At 45.9% G+C, this 24,908-nt stretch overlaps 1 protein-coding gene across 1 annotated transcript in view; it reads left to right on the forward strand.

Annotated features, from left to right (window-relative positions):
- The window catches only part of LOC126474459 (uncharacterized), a 310,463-nt gene extending 299,423 nt beyond the window's left edge, over window positions 1-11,040 (forward strand). Inside the window, exon 5 of the mRNA XM_050101932.1 lies at window positions 10,618-11,040. Coding sequence (XP_049957889.1) covers window positions 10,618-11,040 — 423 coding nt within the window. The remainder of the gene's footprint in view (window positions 1-10,617) is intronic.
- The last annotated feature ends 13,868 nt before the right edge of the window (window positions 11,041-24,908 follow it).

The following is a 24,908-nucleotide window of genomic DNA, read 5'->3' on the forward strand; positions in this document are numbered from 1 at the left end:
CTGTGGTCATGGATCAAATCAGGATGGCTCTCCGATGCTTTCAGTGAGTAATGTTGACCGTGCCACGACTAGATCTCTTCGTCATCATGGAGAGAGGAAGTGGTAGAGGTAGCTAGGTAGATGTCTGTAACTCTGTTGCTGTTAAGCGTGCGTAATGTTACATCAGCAGGAGACGACATAGGTTTTGCATGTGTATAACGCAGTATGCGACTCATTGGAAAGCAGGGTAGTACAACAGACGTATCTGAGAGTGCCATCGCTCATATTTGGATCTTTTTCAGAAGAGTAAGGAGGCTTTTAATGGCAGTACAGCCTATGTAGATTATGTGTTACATCCTTATCTTACATACTCGAAGTCCAACCAAATATAGCGATCCAGAAAAGCCATCGCTTTGAATATGACGAAGAGTACCTGTCATCAATTCGAGTGCACTTCCCTTCCGTGTTATCGCAGGTAGCGCTGAATTTGTATTTGTATTGGAGGAGCTGGACGTATTATTGAACCTGGGGGTCAGGCGCTTCGGCCGGCACGTGTGTTTACCTGCGCGCTTGAAGCTGATCAGACTCTGATTTGCTGTTTTAACAACTAGACAACATGCCCGTGAAGCTATTTGGACTTCCACAGTTTATACAACAGTATATAAAAATCGATGTGTTTTTTGTTTACAGTAATCTCACTGCATAGGGAATGCCACGAAAACATTCTGCAAGCCATAATGCTCCCTCCTCCGGCATGGGCGCTTCTGGCGATTGTTGCAGGATGTTTATTTTCCGACGTTTAACGCCGTACACGCCAACGGCCATATGTCCGGTGAAGCATAAAGCGTGATTCATCTGAAAAGGCCACCTATCGCCACTTTGGACGTTCGGTTGCGGTATAGGCGGGCTAATTCGCCGATGAACAGGAGCCAGCATGGGTGCATGAACCAGTCGCTTATTGCGGGGATCCATATGCAGCAACTTTCACTGAACGGTCGTTGAAGAGAAACTGTTGGTAGCCCCTTCGTTCAACTGAGTGGTCAGTTGCTCAACAGTTGCATGCCTATTCGCTCGTACACATCTCCACAGTCGTCGTTCAAGCGTGTAATCTATGGCCCGTGGTGCACCACAGTTGCCTCGTTGCTGGTTTTGGATAGCGTCATTTTGCCAAGCACAGTATAATACAACCACGGCGGAACACGAACAGTATACAAACTTAGGAAATACTTCCACTCCCGCCCGAAAGCCGATGCTTTTTGACGTTGATTAAATCGCACCGGTTCCACACTACGATAACGACTACACCTCCCGAGATGCCTTATACTGTATACCATCCATTGCTAGTGCCGCCACCGTCTGTGAGAGGTTATTGCACGTTGACGTCGGTGGTCACATTAATGTCATTGGACCGTATGTGTACCGTCAGCCATATACATTTATATTTTCTTAACATCCTGACACTTACAATGTTAAATGTGTTCAACAGCATTCACACATATTTCTCTGAATAACTAATCTTACGCAAAACATCTAGATAGTTTGAAATACAATCAGGAAATTCGTCACAACTGTAGTTTCTAAAAATCAAGCACCACAAAAACAATACTTTGACTGAATCAGTATATATGTTGCTTTCTTCTGTCCGCTGTACTGTTATTAGTGAGAATACTCCTTCAGAATTAGCGTTCTGTGCAAGAATAGCAAGAAAAGTACCTCACTAGTTTCAGCAGTTTTGAGTGGAATTCTCATCCTTGCTTCAATACCACTTAAATATGTAACCCACTTATCACTACAGGACAATTTTCTAATTTGCAAAAATTAGTTCATATTGATACCTCATCGCAAAACTTTATCATTTATTACAATTCCTTTATCACTCAAGAACTGAACACGCTTCTGTACATCGGCCGGCCGATGTGGCCGAGCGGTTCTAGGCGCTTCAGTCTGGAACCGCGTGACCACTACGGTCGCAGGTTCGAATCCTGCCTCGGGCGTGGATGTGTGTGATGTCCTTAGGTTAGTTAGGTTTAAGTAGTTCTAAGTTCTAGGGGACTGATGACCTCAGATGTTAAGTCCCATAGTGCTCAGAGCCATTTGAACCATTTTTTCTGTACATCACCCGTGCATGCCTTATCATTTAAGTTGAACCAACAAAGACATTTGAGGTCCGAAAATTAAACACGTGATTTATCCATGTCTCGAAATATTGCATACCTCCAAGAGAAAAGTTCATCGTACTAAAATAATGATAATCTACCGAAACTGGCAATTACAAATTAAATATCTTTAAATAATCGCCATACAATATGCTGGTCCAAGTCAAACACACTGAAAAACCTCTTATCTTTGTGCGCAACAAGAACGTAAGTTGATGGAGGACAAATAAGACATTTCTGCATGGTATTCGCTTCTTGGTGTCTTGAAATATACTTTCAATGACAATGCATTATTGATTTGTGTTTTCGTTTCGGCATTTCAGCTTTTAACAAAAGCACTATGAATTAACAGTTAACTTGCTACTACCTTATTCTTCGAAAACCATAATGCAAACAGAAGAGAGTAAATCATCGCTTCACCTCGCCTCGGAGTGCAAATGCTGCGTTGCCACTTCTCTCTTGTGGTGTTACTAACGGATGAATATGCTCTATGACTATAGCCGGTGCCATAGCGAGTTGCAGTTAATGAGCACTAATTCATTTATACAGTATTTTGCCAGTTCATTTTCTGATGATCTCTACTTTTTTCTGAAAATTTAGGACATTAGAGACTTGTCAGAAATTCACCTCAGTCGCCGGACAAGTGGTTATAATGTTTGGTATGTCCGGGAATTTCCGGACGTCTGGTAACTCTTCTGGTACAGTAATAAAGAGTAGATCGCCCGAGTGCTTTGTGTGATACTTCGTCAACCAGTGCACATTTTTCCTACAATCCTTCCAGCGAATATGTCTTCTTTTTGTCTTCACTTCAAGTCAGTTCAAGATTTCGTCCCATTTCACATCGCATCCTAATATAACTCTTTGGTATTTAAAATGACATGACTGGCTCAAGAGCTAACAATAATTTTGTGAGCGTGTTCTGTAGAGTTCTTTCTGTTGTTTATTGATGTAGTCATACTTTCATCGATATTATAATGGAACTACCATTCTATAAATAAAGTGGAAACATTGAGTACTGTTATTTGCAAATGACTTTTCCGTACAGCTGCACCGTCAACTAACAATTTAAACATACTCTGACCCTATTTCAATACGGATGATGGCTGGGGAACGAAAAAAAAAAGCAGTTAAGTGCAATTTGGTAACTAGCTCATACTTTGACACGAGAGCAGTTTTGCTTTCAGGCCGTATTTCGTTTAGTTTGTGAACTGCAACGGAGCCCCGTGGACCTATACGCTCAGACATCAACAATCGTAATGTGCGACTACTAATAGAATTTTGCACGTGGTAGGCGCACACTCGAGTTGTGCGGTCAGAGCATTTCATTGTTGCGTCGGCACTGCTGATGATGACCATGTCGGCCGGCGTCGCAGGGTCTGGTTGGCCGTGCAGTGTTGCCAGCAGCCGAGGTGCATTCCTGGGCTACCGGCGCGCTGGGGCAAAATGTGTCAACACTTGTTATTGTCGGCGCTCCGGCTGGTCTAATTCCTGTGCCCACACCCCGGCGCGCCGGGGCGCCACCTTCCACTCGGCCGCCCCGCTCGCAGCTGTCAGCCGCGCGGCGTCTCTTTTGTCGCATACTCCCATCCCCACGGTGAGACACGTTAAATGGCATTACTAGAGTAACAAGTGTTTAAACAGTTTTTTGACTCTATATTTTCGTTAATTTAAACGGTCTCTGCCCTTCAATCTCACTGATATAGCTTGTTGCATTCTTTCCAATGGCAGAAAGTTACAGTTCTCACTCCGAGTCGCAAGATAGCACAGAATTCATTATTAAAGTTTGCTGGAAACTGAAATAGCAGTGGCAGAAAGCTTAGTGGCGTATTAACTGACGTATTATGTTTTCATCAGGAGGGTGGTTAGATTGCCTACTTCACATCTTCTCTTCAGATACCCTCAGAACCAGGTCACTGGCATAATTGTTACATACACGAAGGTCTGCCATGTTCATAAATTTATCTGACACCTAAATCCAGAATCACGACAAGTCAGTGTCCAACATTCTTATAGGGGTCCATTCACTCCAGACTTCCGCTGATCTAATGCCACAGAATAGAAACAAAATCATCAAATCTATACATATTATAAAAATGTATATATGTACGTACGTATGTATGTGTGTACACTGAGGTGACAAGTCATGGGATACATCTCAATATCGTGTCGGTCCTACTTTCGCCTGGCGTAGTTCACCAACTCGATGTGGCATGGACTCAACAAGTCATTTGAAGTTCCCTGCAGAAATATTGAACCATGCTGTCTCTAGAGTCGTTCATAATTGCGAAAGTGTTGCCAGTGCAGGATTTTCTGCACGAACTGACCTCTCGGTTATGTCACATTAATGTTGGATGGGATCCATGTCGAGTGATGTGGGTGGCCAAATCATTCGCTCGAACTGTCCAGAATGTCCATCATATCAGTAGCGAACAGCTGTGGCCCAGTGACATGTTTGGGGACATGAAGTCCGTGAATAGCTGCAAACGGGCTCCACGTAGCAAAACATAACCATTTCCAGTCCGTGATCGGTTCAATTGGACCAGAGGATCCAGTCTATTCCATGTGAACACAGCCCACACCAATGCAGCCACCACCAGCTTACGCGGTGCCTTGTTGAAAACTTGGGTCCACGGCTTCATGGGGTCTGTGCCACGCTATACCGTGCCATCAGCTCTTACCAACTGAAATCAGGACTCTTCTGACCAGACCACGGTTTGCCAGTCGTCTAGGGTCCAGTCGATATGGGCAGGTGCCCAGGAGATGCGCTGCAGGCGCTCCTGTGCTGTTAGTAAAGGTAAGCCCGAGACGCGGGAATACCCTTACGTAAGTCATCCCATATTTGAGAATTAGAGCACGTTGTGATTTGCAAGAAACTTCGCATACAATTTCAAATATGTAAGAAATTTTTTTCTCATTGACATGCCCCACGAAATGATGAAAGGAAAAAAGTTCGTCACTTACTACATTTTCGCTCTTCTTGCAGTAAAACTGCCGCATGAAGCATGACGTTTTAATTTATTCCGTCTTTACTGCTAACTTTATTCGTGACATTTTTAGGCAATACTCACATATACCACTGAATGCACCAGGAAAATTATATAATTGTTCGATGCTAGTTCAGGAAATACAGCATAAACTCTGAAATGCCTGAAAAACTACCGCATCATGAATCACATTTAAATTTATTGCTTCTTTACTACTAACTCTATTCACTACACATTTCGCAGACAGTACACACATATACCAAAGGATGAATGTGCAAAATTATATCACAGTACGAGAAATAATTTAGCAGTTACAACTACATAAACATTGAGCTGCATGAAAGTGGAACTGCAGGGCGAAGTTCGCTAGAGATGCAGGTCAAAAAATTATGACCACCTGCTTAATGGCTTGTTGGTCCATCTTTGGAACACAATTGAGCACCTCTCCGTGCCATTGATTCTACAATTTGTTTGTGGGGGTATGTGACACCGGATGTCTACACACAAGTCATGTAATTCCTGTAAATATTAACAGGCCGCTGATTCCTGTACGTAGTGAGATCACCCGATAGCGATCCAGAAGGGGTCCATCAGATTCACAGACGAATTTGGTGTCCAGATTGCACTACCATGCTCTTCAAACAACTGTAGCACGATTCTGGCTTCGAGACACGGACAGTTGTACTGCTGAAAGATGACATTGCCGTCAGGGAACCATCAATTATGAAGGGATGCAGATGGTCCGCAGCTACCACAGATCCCATGCAAGCGCAGGAGAATGTTTTCCACACCATAATATTGCGCCCATCAGCCAGCGCCATTGGCGCAGTACATGTTTGGAACCACCGTTCGCCACGATGACGGTGTTTGTGAAGACGGCATCGATCTGGTGTAGCAAGAAACATGATTATCTGAAGAGCCGACAAGTTTCCAGTGATCCACGGTCGAATCCTTATAGCCTGTGCCCACTGCAGTCGTAATTGTCGATGTCGTCGGGTGAACATAAGAACAATTAGGGCTCGTCTGCTGCGGAGTTCTATGTTCAACAATGTACCATGAACAGTGTGCTCCGAAACACTTGTGCGTGCCCCAGCATTCCGCTCTTTCGGCAGAGATGCCACAGATCACCTTTATCGTACTTTACAGAGCAGACAAGCCTTTGAACCTCACGTTCAGCCACTTAGCGTCTAGTGGTAGTTTTACTGTTCTTTTACCACTCTCCTATGCTCTCTTTACCGCGTCACGTGCCCGTAACCCCACCTGACGGCATCAAAAGTCGCGATGAACAGTAGGTTCTCGTGTGGCGGCACGGGAGAAATGTGCGGTGGTCCAATACACCGTTAGAGGGGTGTAATGATGGAATGCAGTAGCTGTTGTGCTTTCAGATCGAACTTTTATCGAAGAGATTCTAGTGGGCGAACCGTTTGCCGTTCATCGGAGGGGCAGGGGAGTTTCGAATTGAAAAGAAATACTTTTCGTATCCTTCGATTGTTGAGGAAGATATGCAATTTGTACGTGGTGATACATGACAGAAAGGAATTTTGAAAGGGGCTTCACAAGGGAGAAGAAAGGGGCTCCACAAGGGAGAAGAAAGGGAACCCGCCCACAATTTGGAAGGAAGGTGCCCAAGAGGCAGTGGTGGCGAGTAGACACCAGGAAAGAGTGGTTAAATTGAAAGAGGAAGCGACTTGCAACAGTGAAGCGGCGACAGTCGCAAATAACACTTTTGTTGTGATGGAGATACTGCATGGTGATGGTTCTGTATAACCTCTTGAAATTGTTATGATATTCCCTTTATGATAAATTTTCAGTAGTAAAGCATTGTGTTACCCAATATGCAGATGAGTTGCTACGTTTCTGGTGTGAATACGAATATCTATCTACTGATTGTAGTTAGTAATTCCTATTGTGGGCGTGGGGAACGCAAAAGGCGAGTTTCGGAATAGTCGAAGTCGTTTATATTTTCGCATTGTGGTTGCATTAACAGTAGACACATGTAATTTTTAGAAAAGGCAGTTGGGTCGAGCAGCTGCAATACATTGCATTAACGATGTTGTGGCTTCTTTTTAATTCCTACATTTAAAAAATCAAAGCGCAAGGAAGCGAGCGGAGTACGTCTGGTAGGACAGACGTGGTGCTGGCCGTGCCCGGAACATCTGCCTTTGAGTCCGTACTGTGACTCACCGCGCTGACCTCCTTCCAATCCGTCGCGCAAACACCCTGTCCGCAGAAATTCCGGGTCACCTCTTAAGGACATGCTATTGGCACTGTATGTAAATATATGAGAGCAATAGAATACACGGGAAGGGTAATTGCGATACAGTCAATCTGAAAGGACTTTGTGTGATTTTAAGCCTCATTTGTTCATTTGCACTTTACATGTGGTAAACCATTTCATGTTGAGTGACCTTTCTCAGTTGCAAAACAACAGCGTTTTTACCTTGATTCAAAATTGTAAAGATATTGATCAGGTTTACCACAATGTTGTTGTGTACTTGCAGTGAGTTTTGCAACAACAGATCTGTTGACTAGTGTTTCAGACTGTCCGTTCAGTATTATTAATTACTTCATTAGTTCTATAGACAAGAATAAATTGTTGTTTTTTTTTAATGCAGTCATATTTTGAAAACAAAGGAACTTGATGCCACAACACTTGAAAATCTGTCGAAGACTTAGATTACGCGCTTTCAGAGTTTCATAAATTATGTTTGAGAATACCTTCAGGAAGCAGTTGTGTGGGTCATGGCCTTGGGTTTTAATAGGTTACACCTGCACCTATTATTACGCGAATTTAAATAGCGTTAGTTAATAAATGTTACGCTGATAACCAGCTCTGGTAATTGTATTTGCTCTGTTACGCTGGTAATCAGCTCTGGTAATGGTATTTGCTCAGTAATTATTTTACGACTTTTGGAGAGCGGGGTAATACACCATACCATCAAATGAACGTTATTTGAAGACACACTTACATTGTTTTTGTCAATTATTTTCCATCAACAGATGTGGAGGTGCCCCTTACTTGGTTGTAGACGTATTGTAAAAATAGTGTTTTTGGGTTTTTGAACTGTTTATAAAGTGTAGCATTATCATGAGAAGACAGCGATAATATTCTGTCTTAATAGAAACAAATGCACATCCGTTTCAGTGCTATTAAGTTGACGACTGAAAGAAATGTAGAAAACTGAAATCATGGTATATGCTGTTGACGATTAATGTGTTGTTGTGGTCTTAAGTTCGAATGGTTTGTTGAAGATCTTTACGTTAGTGTGTCCTCTGCAAGTCTCTTTATCTCTGTATAACTACTGCATCCCACATCCATTTGAGCCTGCTTGCTGTAGTCAAGCCTTGACCACTACATTTCGTTCACCTTGTTTTACTTTGGTTGATGTTCATGTGGTGTATTAATATGTGCTGCAAATCGTATCCATTGACAGCGCAGCATTTGAGCGTTTGTACGATTCCGCTTTATAGACGTTGTGTAGAAATTATAACTTACTGGTCATTGCAGATTAATGTCAGGACATCTTTAAAGGGACAGAGTGATGGCCGTGCCTCAGTCAGAACAAATGCTCGAGTGCAGCCAGCTAGTGCATCGGTGACGAGTGTGGCGGGGGAAGGGAAGGGAAGAGAAGAGACCTGCTCGTCGGCGGCGAGGCGCCGCATTCCTGCGATCCCGGCCGGCTGGCTTGCGGCGCGAGGGACACTGACCCTTGCCGCCGAGGCAGGACGGCTGAGAGTCGCGTGTCTCGGGAGGCCCACCTGAATTCCTGGCTGCTTACAGCCGGAGCGTGCAGGTATGCGGAATCTTCCTCCGGCTGCCTTTCAGGGCTGCCACAGCCGCTCCGACCGGAATGTTGAGCGCGGCGCGCAGGGTTTCCCTTCGCCTAGCGGGCCCGCACGCTACTGCTCCATTTGAGCTGGTGTACCGGTCTTCTCAGTCCGTACTAAGCCTCTACTATGTGGTGATAACGAGACGGAATGTAGCTCATAGTTCTGTTGTTGTCCTTTGTATTGCCGTTTGACATGGTTTCGTATCTTGTTGATAAAGACGTGTGATTAGTAGTTTTTTTGCAACTCCGCAGTCAATCTGTAGCAATGTAACAGAATTTTTGTGCTTGCAGTTACATAGCAATAGTGCCATTACTTCGAGCTTAGTGTTGTATACACAAGACTGAAATTCAAAACAATTAAACGACTGAAAGGGCGATGTATTCCTGACTCATTCTCATGGGTGCGAACTTTTAATACGGATGGAGAATGTGACTGCTATTCATGAATGAATTCGAAATCTATTTCAATATTAAATGTCCGTCAGTATCATGAAACTCTTTTTGTTGAAAACGTTTTTAAGGTGATATATGTATTCGTATTCCTAGACCAAGCAGAACGTTGGCCTATCTAAAACACTGTTTACGAACAAACCATGTTAATGAAATAAAGAGGCCACCAGACAGTTTAGGAAGCACACACTATTAGCTAAATGAAAGATACAAATAATCATGTATAGTAAGGCACTGACATTAATAATAGGTTACCACTTGAGGAATTAGATGCAGCAACTTAACTGCAATGAAATAAGGAATGCAAGAGGCAAAATGATGTTGCGAGAAAGACACACGAAGCAGGTCACTTTTCTGCAAGTAGAAGAAAGTAGCGAATTCTGCACAGAAGCCGTTACAGATTTAAACTGAAATCAAGGTTTACTAAAATTGAAGGTGATGAATTAAATACTGTATTCTGTTTGCAGTAACGCCATAACGAATTAACTAATCCGTCAGCTCCACTAAGTGATTGTCGTTTATCTACGTCTGAAGGACATTGCCGAACGACGGTAAATTACGGTGTGTAGCTGTCAAGACACTCCGGCATTGCAGTGTGGCAGTTCTGTACATAATCTATGTAACGTGAATGCTTTAGGGAAAAAATGTTCCTGCAGATTTCATGTCTCTAGAAAAGCAGAAGTGTCAAGCGCGGGAAATTTGGAATAACAAATGTATTGGTGAATATTATAGGCTTGTTTGTGCGGCTTGAAAATGTAGTGCAGAGAAGAGTGCGTGTGAAATGAAATTAAAAACCGGAAGACCTTCACATCCCAATTTTCCCTTCGCGGATTTTAGTTAATATTTTAAGAGAAGAAATTGGTTTTTACCACCATTCTTTATGAAAAGTAAATGTGTGGTATTCATTTTAGCGCTATCATATATTTATAATGTTTGCTGTTAAATAGGACACAGTGGTATAGTACTTATTCTTGTTGTTCTGTTTTGCAGCGAATCAGTGCTTAAGCATAAGGAACAATAATAATTCGATTATTTTATTCATTTTTGTGTCTTATACATTAATACTGGAGTACTCTTTTCAGAAGGATCGTTTAATGTGATACTTCGTGAAGAACGGCGGGGATGATGTATATGCACTGCGAATTTTCTTATTGGTGTTTTCTATACTACAGTGCGGCGACATTATTACTAACTAGATGCTCTCTCTCTCTCTTGCAGGAACGAGGCAGTTCTGGGTGTGTAATAAGGAGGAAAGGTAAGCAGACATTTCTTTGGCTGCTGGTTTGTCCCGACTGCAAGAAGAAACGACGTAGCCGCTGCTCTTATGTAGGGCAGAGAGCGCCACCCGGCAAGATTGCATTCCGGACCTCCTTACTCCCGCTGGCTTGTGGCACATTTATAGCCCGCTGGCGGGCCGGCGCAACCTCTGCATCCTCTGCCGGAATGGATGTCCGCCGCTGTAATGAGAACGGCCGTCGCGTCAGCTGGCTTTTTCAGCCACGACTCACGCATCGCGCAGCGGTCGCGGTAACAACATTCCTTCCACTGAATTCGCGATGGAAGAATGAGTCTACATTTGATTTTACGTTCATTTGGGAAGGTAGTGATGGTGACTTTTTGAAATGTAGTATTTTATCATAAAACTTCGCTGTTGTACATTTTACTGTTATCGAATTATAGAGGCAGTGGTGTAAATTACGTGGCAGTTTTGTTATTTGTGTACTTGTTAGCTGGGTGGCGTCTATGGCGCTTTGCGCTGAGCATTGATCGTTTTCCGTTTACGTTTCATTGTCACATGGACGCCATTTTCAGAAACGAGTAATCTATTTTGTACGTCCTCTGCACACTTTTGCTACGGTAGTGTGACCTACTTTCAGTTTAATATTTATATAAAAATTTTCTAGGGAAAGGAATTTACAAAAATCTCAAACATAATTCATGAACTTCAGAAACCAGTACCATTAAAAGAGATCTGCTTAATGGCGTATAAGTTATGTGGGACATCCTATGACGTCCCGTTGGTATAGGAATCCTTTTGATTGGAGATACGAAACGGGTTTCAAAGACGCGTAGTTGTGACGGTGTCCAACTGCTTTAAGCTGAAAAGCGTGCACAGACTAGAACAGAACTGTACCTTACTGCTACCGAGCGAGGTGGCGCGGTGGTTAGGACATTGACTCGCGTTTCGGTAGGACGACGGTTCAAATCCCCAGCCGCCATCCACATTTACATTTTCTGTGGTTTCCTAAAATCACTTCATGCAAATGCTGATATAGCAGCTTTGAAAAAAAAAATGATCGAACGTTAAACTCTAGTTTCCCTTCCTTCTTCCTTCCATACTGGTAGTAGTCGCCTGCACTGTTCATACACGGTCCAGCCGCAGTAATGTGACCACCGCCTATGTTCGACGCCGACGTGCAATAACCTCTCACAAGCAGCAGGTGGCAGCACTAACAGTGGTGGGTATGTAAGGCGTATGTGGGGAGGAGGGGGAGAGGTGACGAGAGGATGTGGGAACAGTGCATTCGTTGTCGCAGTGAGGAAACGAAACGATATATCTGGCGTCCAAAAGGAGGTGATCACTGGCTTTAGGGCCAAGGCTGAAAGAATTCCCGAAACGGCCTACTTCGTGAACTTTTCGCGCTCATTGTGGTTAAAGGATACCATACATAGCACAAAGGCGCTACCAAAGCCGGCGCCGAGGCAACTATGGTGCACCCTGGGTTTTGATGACAGGAGTGAAGGCCGGCTGCGGAGATGCGTACGGGCGAAAAGACGTGCAACTGTTGAACAACTGGCCGCCCAGATAAACCAAGGAGCTACCAACAGCGTCTTCTCAACGACCGTTCAGGCAACTTTGCTGAGAGGGCCTCCGCAGCAGGTGCATGGTTCATGCACCCATGCTGACCGCTGTTCATTGGCAACCAGAGCTGGAATTAGCTCTCCAGTTCCGCAACTGACTTCCACTGTTTGGCGACACGTGGCCTTTTCAGATGAATCGCGTTTTATGCTTCATCAGACAGATGGCCGTTGCGAGTACGAAGTGAAACAAGGAGGGTGCGTTATGGTGTGGAAATGTATCCGTGCCATTTTCTGCGTGATCTAGTCATTCTGGAAGGTACAATAGATCAACACAAGTGTGCGTCTATCCGTGGGGACCTTGCTCGCCCCACTACATGCAGTTTGTTGTACCTCAGCACGATGACATCTACCAGCAGGGCAATGAAAGTGACTTACAGCTCGCAGAGAACGTGCGTAGTTCGAAGAACACCAGGATGAATTTACCGTACTGTCCTGGTTACCAAACTCCCCGTATTAAAACCCAGTCGCTAATCTGTGCGACCACCTTGGTCGGGCTGCTACGCGCTGTGGATCATCAATCGTGAAACCTAGCGTATCTGGTCGTGGCACTGGAGTCAGCTTGGCCCCACATGCCTATCGGTATCGTCACAACCTCATTGACTCTTTTCCTGCGTCTCGCAGCAGTCCGCGCAGCAAAGGTGTTTACTGAGGCTTTCGACTGGTGCTCACATTAATTTGACTTTTAATTTACTTCCGTAGGAATCTTAACTTTCAGCACGTTAAGAAACGGTCGCGCGAAGGTATTGTCGGTTTGTTGGTTCCATCTGTTAGTTTCCGCGGCCACGTAATGCCTTCGACTTGCGTTCGGCGGTTTTAAGTCGTCTTCATATTTTGTTGACCAAAGTTATAACTATAACTTCCTCCTCAAAAATGTGGAAATTGCGAAATTTCTGCGAAACAGTTTTGCAACATGAAGTCTATTGCCAGATTGTCATACGTTGCATACTACTGGAAGCCATTAGTACACTTAAGTGTACGTTAATTCGCCACAATGCTACAGTATCTTGACGCGTTATACGTCTCACAGTAATAAGCATTGGTTTATGTGCTTTGAATACATTTAAGAGGACTAGTTGATAGTCACTGATTTCATATCGACCGTTGTTGGAGACGTTTGCATACACGAACAGCAAGCAGTTAGGCCGTGAAACGAAGATTCCTGTGGGTGCAATATCCCAAAAGCGCCATCGCATAGTTTTCTGGCATCTTTCGGTAGTTATATATGCGACACTTGTTCACGCAAAGGAAACACTAATGGCTGAGGCTTAAGGCAATTGATAATACGATGAAAACAGGATGCACGTGCATTTGTGCTGCGGCTTTGCGGACGTCAATAACGCATTTATCCTTTGAAGGACACAAAGCGTTGAAGCCATTACAGTGATACTGCATTCCAAGTGGGTAGTAATAGTGATGTATAATTATTAATACTATCGATAGCATGAAATGTAAATGGACGAAGATCATATTACTGACACTGCCCTTGACTTTTAACCACAGCGTAATAATTCATATGGATATCCGCAGATGTTCCTTTTATGATCTGTCCGAAGAATTCTGTGATGCAGCTGTCTACACTAGTCTATTCTGTGCAAACCTCTTCATCTCTCATAAGTACTTCTTACTGTAATCAACACTTAGCCTCCCTCTACAAATTTTAACTCCCACCCCCTTCCAAAGACACACACTTCCCTGCTCTAACGAACTGACCTTTTCTAGATGCTGCAGGATGTGTCCTATTAACTGATGGCTTGTTTTAGTCAAGATGATCAGCAGATACATCTGTCGATATCTGCATCGGCGCAGGCTTTTATCCTCAACGAAGCTATTACTGCGGATGTCTGCAGCCGCGGAGTCCTGTTACTATTGTCCGAGAAGGACAGCGTTGTACTTTTGTTAAGCTATACAAACTACTGACTCGATCGTCGAAGACAGTCTAGTACTATAGGATCCTTCGGTTCCATATAGCATCCTTAAAGCATTTTATTACCTCAGGGTGTTCACGTTTCATTCACTGCTAGTGTTTTATAATAATCTTATTAAACGGGATCGTTCTAAATTCTGTCGAAATAAGAAGCCACTGTTATGGCTGTTGTTACACAAGACAACCACGAATATCAGTTAATTACCCGATGGTTCTCGACAGAACACAATAAAGGAGTATTTGTTTATGATCTGGTAATGAACGAGAATGTGGCACCATGATTAGAAAAGCGCCCCGCCTCCAAATCGTGTATTGTTGAGTTTTGAGTGTGCTGTACAAAGTATAACAGAGTGGAAAGCGAGCGACAAGAAAGCAGCGAAGGCGCAAACCGCGATGGCGGCGCCCGGGCGGGGGGGCGAGGCCGTGACCAGTGGAATGCAGCGGCCGCGCCGCTAACGAGAACACGCGACGTCACAGACCAGACTACAGGGCGTGAGAATTGAACGGTCAAGGGAAAGGAACACAGATCACTCACTCCCCACCACTGGCGGGCAGAAATAAATGCATGACGTAACTGCGCGCCTATTTCTTGCTGGTTTCTCGCGGTCCTTTCGCCTAGCGGCAGCGGCTGCTCTTTGCCCACAGCTCTAATCACCCTCGCTGCATTCTTCGCCGCCTGGGAGCAACAGCGCCGTGGCGGTCTCCCCACCAACCTTCCCCTCCGCCGCCGCCTCTACCATTCCACTCTGCCCCTACTCCTGTCCCCCCGCGGTCTCTGGAATGCCGCTGCGAGTGCTTAATTATATTGTTCTTACTGGCTGCACTTTGTTAATGGTTTATCGATCTTCTTTGTGCGGCGCGCCAGTCTTCTGAGCTCGCCGCTGCTTGCTGTCGAGGTGGAGGCGTGGCGATCTTTAGTCGGAACGAGGAAGAGTGCGAAGGGGGGAGGGAGGGAGAGAGAGAGAGAGAGAGAGAGAGAGAGAGAGAGAGAGAGAGAGAGAGAGAGAGAGAAGGAGAGATCAGAAACATGTGGAAGCGACTTTGAGAAGAGTCGAGATAGGTAAGAAGGCTCGAGGAGACTTGGTGCGTGGACGGCGGGAGAACTAGCGCTGGAATGTGCTTCTGCCTTGAGGCACATAGTTCTAAACACTGAGCCACCTCCTGCTTACAAATACCGTCCTTTAGCTGTGCTTTCGCCCATTTGCTGTCTACTGAGTTCCTATATCGGAGTAATATATATATACACCCGTTGTTCCATCTTATCTCACGCTCATATGATTTAGAAATATTCATACCAGAATCACTTTTTTTAAAGAAAAATATTTGAGTGGCCTTAACCCTAACAACATTTTCAGTAACGCGGGTTGGGACCTGAGGCCCACCATACAAAAAAATTACAGAAAAGTAAGTTCGTTAATTATTGTTAACATATTAAAAAAAATGCTTTTTAAAGAGAGATTTATATGTAAGCAGGATCCTGAAACTGAAAATACTGTGACTTTGTGTGAAATGTCGCATCTACTGCCAAGACTTAAATTTCTGGATAAGTTTAACTGAAAATTTTAAAACATTTAGAAGGGAATATGTCTTCCAATAAGTGCATAAGCTAGAGGAACCACGTATTAAAACTGATTTTTCCTAGTGCTATGGCGTCAGTGGCGCCACCCTTTCTGTCTGTTAATACTGTGCATTCATCTGAAGTTCCAAAAATCATTATCGAAATTTGCCAATATTTACGAAATATTGTGAGTCACAGCCTATCTAAAACTTATTACATCGCAAAACAGTGATTAATCCTGCAAAACCAGATGTTACGCAGTGAGGAAAGAGGAAAACAGACGGCTGAAGGGAAAACAAAAACAATCGTCGGATTAACCGCAAGAATTCCATGATTTGGTTACAAAGTCGCATCCTTGGCTTGTGGTACCAGTCGTCTGCCCGAAGTGCAATAACATTCACTCCAAGTTGTTTTCTCAATGAAAGGCTTACCATGGTCTGTGAAGCAAGCGTTTAGTGCGGCTTCCTTCTCACCCGCTTCCTCTGCGTGCCTTGTCTAGCGGCGGCTGTAGTGAGATAATGGGCGACAAGGATGGTAGATAAGTGGCTCAAGGACGTCAAAATGCCAGAACCAAAGCGCTGCTCGCTCTGCCCTCTCTCGATCGAGCCGTACACCACGCGCGCCCAACGCTTCCACTCGTTGCCGCTAGATGGCTGAGTCGGTAAGAGCGTTTGTCGTCGCGCTGCTAGATGGCGACGCTGCTCGTAACATTGGAGCCACGGCACTTCGCTGTCATGCATCATTCGAAAGTATGGGTCTTACCGTGGAAAGCAGGGGAGTTACGTTTTCAACAAGAGCAACTGGCACGTTAAGCACACTAGGCGTAGTGCCTTAGGAGGACACAGTAAGCGTCCTGTAAACAAATTTTTTAACAATATTTGTCAGCCTCATGCCGTCCGTGCAAATATCATTCATTTAACTGATCAGTTCATTATTTTGGTGGACTTTGTTTCCTACCTTGAACCTTTTACATTTTCTTTCATGTAGTAATCTGTAGGAAAACGTATAACTGTGTTTAGGTATGCACCAAAATCGGATATGTAAACCACTCAACACGAATGGATTGAAGTTCTGATTGATGAACTACATTCTCTGCTGTAATTGTGTACTATTAACCGATAGAAATTTATTCATGCTATGTCTCGTCTATTATGTAGCCGTGATTGTTATTTTACTAACGATATTTCCAGGTATTTATATTCTTGCTTCAGAAGTATCACGATCATTGCAGGATAGTTTTGATAGCTTATCGCCTAATTAGTTGCGAATTGCCTAATTAGTTGCGAATGGTGACTGCCTCTCGTTCAGCATATCGCTTTTCTGATATTCTGTCTGACTCACTTAGAAACTAAAATATCCCAGTCTGGCTCCTAAGCATAAATATTACAAAAATCCATCTTTCGTCTGTTCCAATAAGAGCTGAAATGGCCGCATGTATCGCGTATTTTTACAGTATCTGCTGGTAAAGGAAAATTTTTGAGAAGGAATGTCTGTTGCGTAAGGCTGATATATAGTGTCTCCAGTCAGCGTTGAACAATTGTTCAGACATCACTCACATAATTAAAAAAGAAAACACATGAATCTTTTAGTAACGGTGGATGAAATGAAGTAGGTACACCTCTGGTCTTCCACGGAAAAAGACAGATAAAAAGGTTATTAATACCCAAAATGAAGTATTAAGATCCACGTGGACATTTACAGGAACCGAATTTATATCTTCATAGATTCTGTGGTTGCAAAGGATTCAGTCAGTCTGGGGACTGTAACTCTTGTACTTCTCGACATTTAGTAAATCTTTCGTTCATGTTTGTGCGTGCATTGCTGCTGATAATGCGCGGCATGTTTCATGGTTTGTTTTTTGTTGAGCACGTCATACTTAAATGTTAACCGAGCGTATACGTGTAACTATTGACTGTTATAATGTTTTGCATTATAAACTGTGGTCTTGACATTTCTGTACATGCTTTCTAGCTGTTCAGAGAATTCGCTTCTACCACTCGTGCGGTGTTAATTCGTTTCTGGTAGAGACTTGGCAGCGCTTAAAGGTACACAGGACGAGGGAAAACAGTTGCAGTCTCATTTGCCTTATTTCCTCGGAAGTGCCATAAATCTTCAGTAAAACTGTCATCAATCCGAAGGTTGATTTAAACACCAAAGTTGTTTACTAGGCATCGTCCCATCGGAACCATTTCTGGGAAGGCGGGAGGCAGCAATTTAGCGTGATGTCTATGGTACAATAGCAGTTTCTAAAGAGGGGGGGGGGGGGGGGCGGGCAAGTATGCAGAATAATATAAAATCTGCTCTCAGGTGTCAGATTGCGACAAAATGCATTGTAAATGTTTAGACCATATCTGTATTTTTGTAAAATTGGTTTTCCGCGTAATGTCTGTCGAGCTGTCAGGTTATTATACCTAACCTATATTGAAGCCTTATACTGAAGACTGCAATCAACTCGTTCTTCTCATACACACGCATTAGTTCTCATTTTACTTTAAGGCGAACACTGGATCAAGTCTCATTTCGTATGATCAGTTGGAGCGGTTGCTGACAATCCTGTTATACAGTGACAACTCTCCCGGTGTCATAATACTAGAAGTAAATTTCAATTGGGCTGCTTGTTAGTGGGCAGGAAGAGACCGATAAAAAGTAAAGTTGTATGCCGAAGAGAACCCGAAAGTTCAAATGGCTCAGAGCACTATGGGACTTAACATCTGAGGTCATCAGTCCCCTAGAACTACTTAAACCTAAATAACCTAAGGACATCACACACATCCATGCCCGAGGCAGAATTCGAACCTGCGACCGTAGCTGCCGCGCGGTTCCAGACTGTACCGCCTAGAACCGCTCGGCCACACCGGCCGGCAGACCCCGAAGGATAGGTTCACCCGCCTAAATTGAAAAGTTTTATTTCCTTCTCGTATAATAGCATGTCCTCATCGCGAAGTGTGAGAGAAATGTATCTGATGGGTGTGGTGTGTGGTGTCATTGTGGTTGTGGTGGTATAGGAGAGGGTGAATGCCGGCGCCGGCTCATAGCCTACTTCTCTCGTATAGCATTAAAGTAGCCACCGAGCTTAACATCTCATCCGACGGACGGATCGCCACCAAAATGTCACACGCCCCCACTTCATGAGGCACTGCGGAGCGTTTCGGGATTTAACCCACGACATTAGCAATAAGTCTGCTGATAGGAAAGGAAATTTACACAACTTCCTCCTCCCCCCCCCCCCCTCCACCAATCTATCGTGATGGCAAGGGAGCCAACAGCACCACGCCCGACGTTGGGTCCCTTCGGTGATCTGACAAAAACTGGTGTCAGACGTGGCAGCGCCGTTTGCTGCCGACGAATCACTTTCCTACAGTCATTAATGGAAACTCATAGCATAGCTGATTGAAAAGGCAATTTAATTGGCGCTGTGGAAGGTTACATCTCGCCAAACAGGTACTGAATTTTGGTCACAGAGCTTCTCTCGTCGTTATGCGTTGTGTAGGAATGTAGCTTGGACATACTGTTGAGAGCACGTTGACATAGTGGACAAAGTGCGGTATTCCTTGGATTGATATCATACACTATGTGATCAAACGTATCCGCACCCCCCCCCCCCCCCCCCAAAAAACATACATTCTTCATATTAGGTGCATTTTGCTCCCACCTACTGCGACCTCAGTAGCCATTAGACATCATGAGAGCAGAATGGGGCGTTTCGCGGAACTCACGGACTTCGAACATGGTCAGGTGATTGGGTGTCACTTCCGTCATACGTCTGTACGCGAGATTTCGACGCTCCTAAACACCCCTAGGTCCACCGTTTCCGATGTGATAGTGACGTGGAAACGGGAAGGGACACGTACAGCAAAAAGGCGTACAGGCCGACCTCGTCTGCTGACTGACAGAAGGTCGTAATGTGTAATAGGCAGAAATCTATCCAAACCGTCACACAGGAATTCCAAACTAGACCAGGATCCACTGCAAGTACTATGACAGTTAGGCCGGAGGTGAGAAAACTTGGATTTCATGGTCGAGCAGCTGCTCATAAGCCACACATCATGGCGGTAAATGCCAAACAACGCCTCACTTGGTGTGAAGAGCCTAAACAATGGACGATTGAACAGTAGAAAAACGTTGTGTGAAGTGACGAATCACGGTGCATAACGTGGCGATCCGATGGCAGTGAGTGGGTATGGCGAATGCCCAGTGAACGTCATCTGCCAGCCCCCCCAGGGGATCCACAACTCTTTTGTGGCTACGTGCGTAGCGAGCACGGGACCCCGAGCTAATGTGGCCTTCCTTCCTTTCCGGGCTGCATACCTTCCCTTTCCGCATCCTTCCCCATCCCCCATCTTCGCCCCCCCCCCTCACCTGTGGCTCTTTCCTTCCCTTTCTCCCCCTCTGGGAGTATGGTTTGTGCCTACGTCTGGAGACGGACGCTTGTAAATGTACCGCATTCTTCGCCTTCCTTGCTTGTATGTCTTCATCCTTCCTTTGTCCTTGTCTTTTCCTTACCTCTTCTCTTTACCCTTTTCTCCGCTGCGGCGTTTGAGACCTCTCTTCTTTCCTTTCCCTTTCTCTTTCTTCCTCCCTGTGCGTGTCTGAAGGCCGACCCACGCACTTCCATGCGTAGCCGATGACGGGGTAACGCGTAATTCCCCACCCCGGGTAGACAGGTAGGACACGTACGTACCCCCTGGTAACGGCCAGGCCCAGGGAGGGGTGAGCTGATACCTTCCGAAAGTGCCGATTGGTCCCTCCGTCCGTTTGTCGGGAGGTGTGACCTGAGGTGTGAACAATCACATAAGGCGGGAGTGCCCTCAGAGAGGGCCCCCACAAGGGAGGAGCGCGCCATCGGAGACGCCGGTAATCATGGGGGATTCTTCCGCAATGGTTTCCTCACCTTCCACTATGTCTGCTCACAAACGTAAGTTCACTGAGTCTCAGCCACAGTCAGTTCTTCCATCGTTGCCACAGTTCCTTGTTGTTTCTCGGTCTGACGAAGGTCACGACTTCTCCACGGTCAACCCTTTCATTATTCAGAAAGGTGTCGGCGCAATTGCAGGTCCTGTAAAGTCTTGTTCCAGATTACGGAATGGCACCCTGTTGTTAGAAACAGTCAGTACCCTCCAGGCACAAAAATTGCTGCGTACCTCACTACTACACACCTTCCCTGTCCGGGTGGAACCGCACCGTACTTTAAATTCCTCGCGTGGAGTCGTTTATACACGCTCCCTCGATGGATTGTCTGACGAAGAAATTCAGCACTACCTGTCTGACCAGGGCGTAACGGCTGTTCATAGGGTTATGAAAAGGGTTGACACGAACATCATTCCAACCCGCACTGTCTTCTTGACATTTGACAAAGTTCAACTCCCATCGAAAATCAACGCAGGCTATGAGATAATTTCCGTTCGCCCTTATGTCCCAAACCCTACGCGTTGCGATCGGTGTCAGCGGTTCAATCACACCAGCCAGTCCTGTTCCAATCCGGCCAAATGTGTTACGTGTGGCAAGGGTGCCCATGAGGGTGCTTGTCCACCTCCATCCCCTCGCTGCATCAACTGTATGGGTGACCACGCTGCTTCCTCTCGAGATTGTCCCGTTTTTAAGGACGAAAAGCTCATCCAGGAAATCAGAGTGAAGGGAAAGGTGTCGACCTTTGCTGCTCGAAAATTATTCGCCAGTCGACAGCCCACCGTGCCTCAGAAAGGAAAATACAGCACTGTCGTTGCTTCTCCTCGGCCAACAAAGGAGGCGGCCACGCAGACTTGCGACCTCACCTTTAGTGCCACGGTCGTCAGATCGGCCAGCGCAAAGATCGCCCGTTCAACCTCACCACTTTCGCCTGCCCACTCTCTGGCTCACCCTTCGTCGAGTTCTGCTAAATCTCGACCCCAAAAGTCAGACACCAAGACTTCGAAAAAGAGCATACTCGTGAAGAGTTTTTACGTACGGCAACTTCCCAACAATCGGTTCCTCTTTCCTCTAAACATCATACTTCCAAGAAGGCTACAAAGAAACCCAGTTTCTCTCCTTCTCCGCCAAGGCGTGTCCCATCTACAGCACCACCTGGCGGAAATCGCCCTCGGCCATCTTCTGTGTCGCCGAGGCGCACTGCTGGCGGCCGATCAACAGGCCGATCGCTGGTGGCAGGAGCTGCTCCTGACCAACCTATGGATCAGGATCTTCTGCCTTCGGCTGAATGCCATTCCATGCTGTCGGTCGCAAGCTCAGAGCAGTCGTTGAGTTGACAGCGACCTTGGTCACATTCCTCCATTTTCTGTTCACCCTATGTCCATTATCCACTGGAATATCCGCGGTATTCGAGCCAATCGGGATGAATTGTCGATTCTCGTACGATCCTACTCGCCGGTCGTCTTCTGTCTTCAGGAAACAAAGCTGCGTCCCCATGACCGCTTTGTTCTCCCTCATTTTCAGTCCGTCCGATATGATCTCCCCTCTGTTGAAGGCACTCCAGCGCATGGAGGACTCATGATTCTTCTCCATGAAACTCTCCATTATCACCCAATCCATTTAAACACTTCCTTCCAAGCTGTCGCCGTCCGTCTTTCCCTTTCCGGATACACGTTCTCTCTTTGTACTGTATACATTCCATCGTCCACACCAATGGCACAAGCTGATCTCCATCTTCTTGGTCAGCTTCCACCCACATATTTGCTGGTTGGGGACTTCAATGCCCACCACCCGCTTTGGGGATCTCCACATCCTTGTCCACGTGGCTCACTATTGCTAGACGTCTTCCACCAAGCAGATCTAGTTTGCCTCAACACTGGGGTCCCTACATTTTTGTCTGCCTCCACGACAAATTTATCTCATTTGGACCTTGCGGTCGGTACTGTTCCGCTAGCTCGGCGCTTCGAATGGTTCGCCCTTGATGATACACACTCGAGTGACCACTTTCCATGTGTCCTTAGACTGCAGCCTCAACTGCCCTACATGCGCCCGCGACGCTGGAAGTTTGCCCAAGCGGATTGGACACTTTTTTCGTCTCTAGCGACATTCGATGACCGTCACTTTACCAGCGTCGACGATGAGGTCACACACATTATCGACGTTATTCTTACCGCTGCGGAACATTCAATACCACGCACCTCCGAATTGCCCCGGCGCCCGCATGCCGTGATGCAATACGTGAGCGGCGACGTGCTCTCCGCGTTTTCCGCCACCATCCTACTCTGGCCAACTGTATCCGTTATAAGCAGTTCCGAGCGCGATGCCGTCGTGTCATCCGCGATAGCAAGAAGGCAAGCTGGAAATTCTTTATTAGCTCATTTAACACCTTCACTCCCTCCTCGGAAGTTTGGAGTCGGCTTCGACGGTTCTCAGGCGCGCCTAGTTTCTCCCCGGTCTCTGGGCTCGCTGTCGCGCATGACACATTAGTGGACCCCGTCGCAATTTCTAACTCGTTGGGTCAGCACTTTGCTGAGATTTCGAGCTCTTCAAATTACCCGCCAGCGTTTCTCCCGAAGAAACGTGCAGCGGAAGTGCGACCTCTTGCTTTCTCCTCTCAAAATCGCGAAAGCTACAATACTGTTTTGTCCTTGCGGGAACTCCAACATGCACTCTCTTCTTCTCGCTCCTCCGCCCCAGGACCGGATGGTATCCACGTCCAAATGTTGCTGCATTTATCAACCCATAGTCTGCGTTACCTCCTTCGCCTTTATAATCGAATTTGGACCGACAGTACTTTTCCCAGACGATGGCGGGAAGCTATCGTCGTTCCTGTTCCGAAACCTGGAAAGGACAAACATCTCCCCTGTAGCTATCGCCCCATTTCTCTCACGAGTAGTGTCTGTAAGGTTTTGGAGCGTATGGTGAATTACCGTTTAGCGTGGTGGCTGGAATCCCGCAGTCTTTTAACACCTGCCCAATCCGGATTCCGAAAGCATCGTTCTGCAGTTGACCATCTTGTTGCTCTCTCCACTTATATCATGAACAATTTTCTCCGGAAACGCCAAACAGTAGCAATATTTTTTGATCTGGAGAGGGCATACGATACCTGTTGGAGGACAGGCATCCTCCGCACACTGTTCTCTTGGGGCTTTCGAGGTCGGCTACCCCTTTTTCTTCGCGAATTTATGGCAGAGCGCACATTTAGGGTGCGGGTGAACACTACTCTCTCCCGTACTTTCTCCCAAGAAAACGGGGTACCCCAGGGCTCCGTGCTGAGTGTCGTACTGTTTGCCATTGCCATCAATCCAATTATGGATTGTCTCCTTCCTGATGTCTCGGGCTCCCTCTTTGTGGACGATTTTGCGATCTACTACAGCTCTCAACGGACCAGCCTTCTTGAACGACGTCTTCAAGGATGTCTCGATCGCCTCCACTCTTGGAGCATCGAAACCGGCTTCCGTTTTTCTCCCAGTAAGACCGTTTGTGTTAATTTTTGGCGACGTAAGGAGTTTCTTCCGCCCTCCTTACATCTAGGTCCTGTCAACCTTCCGTTTTCAGACGTCGCTAAATTCTTGGGTCTTATGTTTGACAGAAAACTGTGCTGGTCCTCCCACGTTTCCTATCTTTCGGCTCGCTGTCTGCGATCCCTCAACACCCTCCGTGTCCTGAATGGTACCGCCTGGGGAGCGGACCGAGTGGTCCTTCTCCGCCTATATCGCGCCTTAGTGCGCTCGAAATTGGACTATGGAAGCACAGTCTACTCCTCTGCTCGGCCGTCTATTCTTCGGCGTCTCGACTCTATCCACCACCGTGGATTACGTTTAGTGTCTGGAGCTTTTTACACCAGCCCTGTGGAAAGCCTTTATGCTGAGACTGCTGAACCTCCGCTGTCCAATCGGCGAGCAGTCCTTCTGAGTCGTTATGCTAGCCATCTGTCTTCCATGCCTGCTAATCCAGCCCATGACATTTTTTTCGACGCCTCCTTTGATGTAGGGTATGCAGGCCGCCCCTCCTCCCTACTACCACCGGGAGTCCGCTTCCGTCAACTGCTCCATTCTCTTTCCTTCCGCTTTCCTAAAACCTTCTTGACAACTTGGGGTACAGCACCGCCTTGGCTCCGTCCCCGGATCTGCCTGCTCCGTGACCTTTGTCGATTTCCCAAGGATGGTACCCCTTCACTTGTTTATCGTCGGGCATTTGCTGCTCTATGTGCACAAATGACGGACGCCACATTTATTTACACCGACGGCTCGAAAACAT

This window comes from Schistocerca serialis, chromosome 4 (assembly GCF_023864345.2).
Source record: "Schistocerca serialis cubense isolate TAMUIC-IGC-003099 chromosome 4, iqSchSeri2.2, whole genome shotgun sequence".
Lineage (NCBI taxonomy): Eukaryota > Metazoa > Arthropoda > Insecta > Orthoptera > Acrididae > Schistocerca > Schistocerca serialis.